Raw genomic sequence first — 7,557 nt, 5'->3', positions numbered from 1 at the left:
AAAACCTAAGTTTCCGCGGTAAGTCCCGTATTTGGTTTAAAATTATGCACTGGGATTGGTGTTAGTTTAAATTGTTTAAATCAACATATTCCCAGTGCATCTCGATTGTCCCTGACAAGATTTTACTTGACCATCACCATGTTGCGAATTTTCTGTGGTCACCCATGCCACCCTTGTAAACAAATATACAACATTTCGAAATTATTAACGCCTTTACCACAAAAATGCCAAAAAAAAGATTGTCAAAAACGTAAGAAAAGATATTTTTATAGCGCATACTGTACCTACGCACATTATTGCCATATGTACCTAATATAAGCTGCTTGTAGTGACACTATAGTGCTACATAAAATAGTAGAAATTAAATAAAGTCGAACTAAAAAAACGTCAAAAATTACGTGATGCCCTCAATAATTTTCTACAGTTTCTTGTCGGACTATATCTCAGGGCCGAATACTCCACGGCTATGGCTACGGCTGATTCGGCCACGGCGACTGCTATCAATTCCGTTGCTGTCTCTGGTGTGCTCGCAAGTGGCTGACGTAGCCGATTTTGTTTCCAAAAGTTCGCGAACATTGCGGGCATGTGAGCACACCATTTGTGTTATTATAATGTATTGCCGCAGAGGTGGTCTGGCTTTTATTTCGTCGCGCTTGGAATCCAGCTCTAAGCGCCGTCGCGATTCAAATTCAGTTACCTTGGCATTTATTCCAGTCCGCCATTCCGTTTGTATGGCTGCCTGCTGCTTAAATCGCGAGGGCCCAATTTACACTTTTTCATGTGCCGCTTAAGCACATCTTTGTACCTGAGGAATTGGCCGCCTTGTTTCCGCTTGCCGAATAGAATCTTGTCAGGCTTTATCAATATAAAACCTAACAAGCGAGCTCGTACCAATGTACGAGCTGCCATTGATGTAAAAATGAGACCAATTAGTAAACTCCAAATAGGCTCTTGATAAAATATATTAACAGCCCTTTATTCGCTAACGCTCCAATTACACTCAATGACAATGAAAATGGTTCCCTTGCTGTCGACATTTCAATACAAGGTGACTTAGGTGACCCATGATGATTAATCTGGAGTATACGTCAAAACAGCACGCACAATCCTTCAATCGCCTTGTCAGCTGGCCCATCAGGAGATAGTCACGTATCGCGATGAAAGCGATTCGAATAGTGATGTGACGGGATTGTCCCCTTTGCCCTTTGTTGCTTAAGGTACGGTTCGGATTTAGACCACACCAGCGGCAGCAATGCAGTTGGCTGCATTACCTACTGCAGCAGTAATGCAGCGTGTTAGCGAGGCGGGCACCATGCGTTAGGGAGGACCTTTCTCTGTTAAACATCGGTTTTGTTAGGCATTGAGAACTTAGTAGGTAAGTACAGTCGAGTTTACAAACAGCTTTACAAGCAAACGTTCTAAATACATAGTATATTACGATACAAGTGCGAAAAGTAGGAAATTCGCAACGAGTGGCGATAAATTAAAACACGACCGAAGCGAGTGTTTTAAATCGACGCGAGTTGCGAATTACCTATTCGCACATGTATCGTACAACGTTTTACAGTACATATGGCCCTTAAAATTTTCGTCATAGTTGCGTAATGTGCTAATTATCACACTAGTGCGGTAAAGTAGCACCATATGTACTGTAAAATATATTTTCACATCACCTACTCGAAAAGGGAACTTTTCTTCCCTGCTAGGAGGGATCAAAGTGGCACTTTTCTGTTCAAGGATATTTTGTTGCCAGTATGAAATATTGACACAAAGACATATGAAATTAGTATGCATATAATCGATTACAATTTCTTTATAGTCGACTACGTGCATACAATTTTTCTAACTTAAATAATATTTTGGTGTAATTGTAAACAATAAATGTAATTAGCGTATTTTAAATTAATTAATAGCATATTTAAATTAAGTAAATTAATTAATTAGCGTAATATTTACAACGAAACGTAAAAAACATTAGTTTAATAATTTAATTTTTATTTTGACATTTTAGGTCTCCTTAAACGCAGCCATACTTGTCTATGCAATTTAAAAAGTTTATATTTAAAAAGTTGTACAAATATTTCACAAAGCATAATTATGCGGTTCTGTATTGTGTATAAATTTGTAAATACTTAGTTTAAATCAATAACTTTATAATAATAAATATAAGTGATATCATCTGCATAGTGTTCTTCCGAAGATTTGGTTCAAAGGGGTAAGAGCTAATTTGTTACCAGAAAAATGTACAAAAATAATGTACCTGCTTGATTTTCATTGTATCATTTTAGGTGTTTGCTGCTGTCTTTGAAAAGATATTAGGTACATAATTATGAGCTGAAGGTACTTTTAATTTGTCAGTACAGTCACGTCTAAAAATACCGATACGGACAAAGTGCCAGAAGTATGTACCTAACTACCTATACTAAGGTCGTGTATACATATTTTTGGCACTTTGTCCGTATCGATCTTTGCTTAAAATAATAATGTTTTGGAACCTAATATATGTATGTAATTTCCTCATAGGTGATGTGAAAAGCAGTATGTGTCACATGGTAGCAAAATTATTTACACCTTGGGCGTTAACACTTAAATCCCTCACTACGCTCAGGATTATATGTTAGAATCCCTCGCTACGCTCTGGATACTATTATAGAATCCTTCGCTTCGTTTTCAATTGCTTCGGATTCAATTGTACGCCCTCGCCGTAAATAGGTCATTTTGCTCCCTTGTGACACAATCTACTATTTCATCACTTTCATTCCATTTTTCGAACCGAAAGTTGTTGTTTTCAATTTGGAACACCAACTTTGCCCCTTGTAAAACAATTAACAATTTTAAATCTAATAATAGCGCAACCAGTGGACATCACTAGTCGCGACTGATTCATTTGCCGGCAAAAATAAGCTAATACAGCGACTCTAGAAGATGCTCAAGGTCGGCAAAGACTGTTTACGTAGAGACGTCACTTTATTTGTACCTGCATGTTTTTTTTTCTTCACACTTGCTTGTTAAAATACATTTTTTGCATACATTGTAGCTTTATTTGACGTTCATAAGTGCATTGTAATATGTCTACTTGAAAAATAAACTAGATATATTTATATTTAAAGGTGCCTTGCCCTTGAATCTTCACGTAAAACATATTGGTAGAGACAGTATTTTAATTTTTTTGGCCATTAACATTTATTTCGACACAAATATGTAAGTTATTTTAATGCAATGACAAACGTCGCACATCAAAAGAAAGTTAATGTTCTTCGACGTAATTTTACTAATGTGTTATCGGAAAGTTTCTAAGTGTGAAATTTACACATGGGGAAATTTCGCAAACTTCTCATACGGGAATCGAAACTTTCCATTTCCAAAATGAAATTCCTTTATTTCTTTATAGGTTCTTTATTCTTAACAATAATTATTGTGTCGATTATTGTATCTTGAGTACTTTCCAACTTTTTGGGAACTTTCCGCAACTTTTTTTGGAAACTGCACATCTGACCTGCTAGCATGAGTTGCGTTCTCGCGCGCGACTCCATACATCTAGCGCGACTTCAAGTACGGACTCGCGCGCGAGAACGCAACTTATGCTAGACCGCCTGTAGGTAATAAGCAATGTAGGACCAGAACGGTGATTTTTTAATTAAACGTTTAATGAGCTAATGCGATCCGTTATTGCGAATGGCCTACATCATTAATACCCGTCAGAGCTGAAATAATTGAATTACCTACAGCCAAACATCGCATGTAATTAGCAGAGTGAAGATGGCTCATGCGGAAACATGCGGCGTAGCGATTGGCTAAAATTGCGGCTCTGTGATAGGCTGAGCTGCGCAGATGTGTTTCAGTTCAATAGGTTTTAGAAAATGGTAAACAAGGAGCTAGCTAGTGCATATACCTATTGTAATATGTTTGCTTATGCAAATTAATTTTGGAAACGTACGTTTTTATTCTCGTCTAGCTTAGAAAATAATGATGACTACCAAATATTTCTACAACAACTACGATACTTATGAAGTTATGAACACCAATATCATTTAATTTAATGAATGAATGAATGAATGAATATGTATTTATTGCCACAACAGCGAATACAGAAAACACAATATCAAAAAGTTACTTAACCTATAAACATATCTATAACCTTAACCTTATATCTGTAACTTAATAACTAAACATTTGCTGTGACAAATGGTTTGGGCGTCAGCATAATCCTGCCAGCATCAGCTCAGCGTGAGTGACACTGCAGCGCTGTTTTTCAGCCCAGACCAAGATACCAATTAAAATAAATTAAATTAGCTCCGTATTTAACTACACAACACAAATACAATTCTCACTTAACCAAATCTCAAACTTCAATTTATATAAATAACAAAGTGCTGAAAATCTCTAAGACTACTCATCTATTTTTATTTATTTTATTTTTACCTAGGTACGCAGATTTGCCGTTTCCAGTTGTTTATTAAATATTAAGCGTGATTTGATTTCATTTTAACTTAATATTCAGTCAAGGAAACTGAAACATACTCGTAATGTACACGGTGGCTAAAAATAAGTGCATTCCCGTTGCCAGGGAGGTTTTGGGATTATACTGAGCAAATTTTACTATGGGATCAACCCCGAAATCGCGAAATAAATTTTGCTTTTTCATACATTTTGGCTGGTAAATTTTCTATGGGTCAAATTTTTTTTCTCGATTTCGTGGTTGGTCCCATTGTAAAAGCTGCTCAGTATAATCCCGAAACCTCCCTGGCAACGGGAATGCACTTATTTTTTAGCCACCCTGTATATTGAACGCACAAGGGCCGTGGTTAAGATTACAATTTTTGATTAAAAAAAACTACAGTCGAAAGTTAAAATATCCTATATAACTTACTCCTAAGATGTCCCACTATTGTTCCACAAATACTCAATAACAAACGGTCGAAGGAAAGGCAGTGTTTACTTTAGGTATTGGCACATCTATGGCTGGAACACGCTTCATGTATATAAATACAATACTGTATTGACTAAGAATAGAAAATTATAGACTAGTACCAGTAGTAGGCATAAATCCCACTGCTGGGCACAGGCTTCCTCTCATGAGAGCTTAGGCTTCCCCACCGCTGTCCCAGTGCGAGTGGGGGCCACTCTTATGGTATCTGAAGCTACATAAACTAATTACAGACATGGATATACCTTATCCTATTGTATACATAGTTTCAGAGCAATCTAACTAGGTAGTCGTTTTAAAATGAGAGAGGAACTACGTTTGTATGGAGAACCGAGCTTGCCGGAGAACCTTAATTTAAACGGGGGAATAAGACCAAGGTTCTTGATAGTTTGATTCTAGTTCTAGTGCATATGACTGTAACATAGTTATATACCATACTTCGTATCCAAAATTTGATGATTTTTTATTCAAATTAAATATAATAAAAAAATTAACTGCCTTTGATACGTTTCATCTGCTCAGTGTGAATACAATCAGTACACTTATTGTCAGTAACTGTGTGAATCCTTAAATACATGTGACACTTGTTTGATTCACTCAACGCTGAAACCAAAACACGGCAGCTAAACATCCTCTTAGAGGCAAAACATTGGGCGAGGTTAAGTTAGGACATAGCGGCGCGTCCGCGACAGCTACTCTTCCGGCTGCGGTGGCGGCGCGTACGCACTGCTGCCCCCACTCTATATAGCCTCCGATGCCCGCGCGCTCTTCAGTAATTGCCTCACATTCAAAGAGTACGCACGCTCACAATGTTCTCTCCACGCTTATTAGCGGCCTTCGCGTTAGTAGCGGCAGCGACTGCCCTACCCACCACCGACAAACCCGCCTTCCCACGACCGGTAACCACCATCACCGAGGATGACTTCGAAGACTCCCCCTGGTTTAGCTTCCCCATGTTTGGAAATCTCTTCGCCCCTCTCTGGAAACTCTTCCCCAGTTTCGCCGATATCGGACCCAGAGTTGTCACTGACGACAACAAGTTCCAGATCATCGTGAACGTTAAGGATTACAAGAAGGAAGACTTGAAGGTGAAGACGAAAGGAGATTTCATATTCGTCCAGGGATCGCATGAGGCCAAACAGGACGACCATGATGTGTTTGCTAGCCAATTCTTCCACACTTACACTTTACCATCGAACTCCAGCGCGGCTGATGTGACCGCTGAGCTCTCCAGTGATGGATACCTAACAGTCAACGCTCCGTTGAGCTTCGTCGCTGATCGTGCTAAGGAATCGGGAGATCGTGAGGTCCCAATAACCGAAACCGGAGTGCCCTACCAAAAGGAGAAGCCTGAGAGAGAGCCAACGACGTCACCGGCTGCCGTGACGACTGAAGATGACCGAAAAGAGCCGACGACGCCCTCCGACCGTGACGATGCCACTATTAAGGACAACAACATCCCTCTCGGTAACGAGATTGCGCCATAGTGATTTAGATCTAAGATAGCATATACCTAACCTACTTTGTATCGTAATAAATATTTTTTTAAGAACCAGTGTTTTCTTGCGTGTTTATATGCAAGAGGGTGTGTGTGCCTAATGGCAGCGTACGGTTCTGCATACTGTATGAGCCTGTGCGAGTACTTTAACAATAGAGGTTTGTTTCGAAGCTTTTGTTGGGTCCAAATGCGTCACGGAATATATCATGTCCCATCTTGTTTAGGAGAACATGTATTGTCTCTTTTAACGAGGTTTTTGTGGCGCATTTTAATTGCTTGTGCGGGCAATTTAGATTTTCCAGACATTTCGAAAAGTTCTATTGTTTTAACTGTTCGATGAATATTTATGATACGCAATTATTAGTCAAAAAAATTCATTAAATTAATTTATTGTCATAAAGATTTAACATCAGTATTACCATTTGCGCACCTATGCTGTATGCTTACTAAAATTCTTAGCGATGTACGTGAGGTTACCTGAGTTAGTGCAAGCACGTACTAAAAACATTACGAGTGACATATTGATTTGAATCTTCCATTTTATCTCAGTTTTACGATCGCATCCAAATGCTTGGAAACATTAACTCCGCTTTTTTGATGAAAATAACTAACGTTATTATCACTTACTCTAAACTTAGTAATGTAGAAAGGAACTGTAAATAATTTACCAATAACTTGATCTTATCTCATATTGCTTCAAGAAAACTTGATTAAATTTTGTTTCTACTAGTAGGTATGAGTAAAAAGAAACCGTGAAAAATAATGAGATTACTAAGACCACCACATACCTCGGTACATTAACTAATACATTAATGTAGATATAGGTAGTTTAACAAATCGATTTATGTTACAATATACTTAGCTTAGCTTATAAGTTAAGCTTAATCTTAAGCTTATAAGCTAAGATAAATCTTAATAATTTCAATTTTTTTCCATTCAATTCCATTCAAAAATATTTGTATTTTATCTTAGGTTCGACAGTCGATTTTCGTAATAACTATTTCAACTTTGACTCTTTTACTCCAATTATACTTTCAGTAACTTTCATAACTTTCTTTAACTTCTTATTTTCCACGTCGAATCTTTGAAATATTTTGTTTTAAAATTTGTCCAAGACCATACATTAAAATTA

The 7,557-nt window shown here is 37.6% G+C and overlaps 1 protein-coding gene across 1 annotated transcript; it reads left to right on the top strand.

The window, feature by feature from the left end:
• Nucleotides 1-5,675: 5,675 nt before the first annotated feature.
• LOC134755622 (alpha-crystallin A chain-like) lies at nt 5,676-6,473 on the top strand. Its single transcript, XM_063692114.1, has one exon. The coding sequence runs from the start codon at nt 5,737-5,739 to the stop codon at nt 6,412-6,414; it is 678 nt and encodes a 225-aa protein (XP_063548184.1). The 5' UTR covers nt 5,676-5,736; the 3' UTR covers nt 6,415-6,473.
• The last annotated feature ends 1,084 nt before the right edge of the window (nt 6,474-7,557 follow it).

This window comes from Cydia strobilella, chromosome 3 (assembly GCF_947568885.1).
Source record: "Cydia strobilella chromosome 3, ilCydStro3.1, whole genome shotgun sequence".
In the NCBI taxonomy this organism is placed as follows: Eukaryota; Metazoa; Arthropoda; class Insecta; order Lepidoptera; family Tortricidae; genus Cydia; species Cydia strobilella.
Note: the sequence above shows the minus strand (reverse complement) of the source record. Positions and strands in the feature narration are given on the sequence as shown.

Bases quoted from the DNA above. Each gene is read 5' to 3' on its own strand.
- LOC134755622 (XM_063692114.1), top strand. From the start codon at position 5,737: ATGTTCTCTCCACGCTTATTAGCGGCCTTCGCGTTAGTAGCGGCAGCG.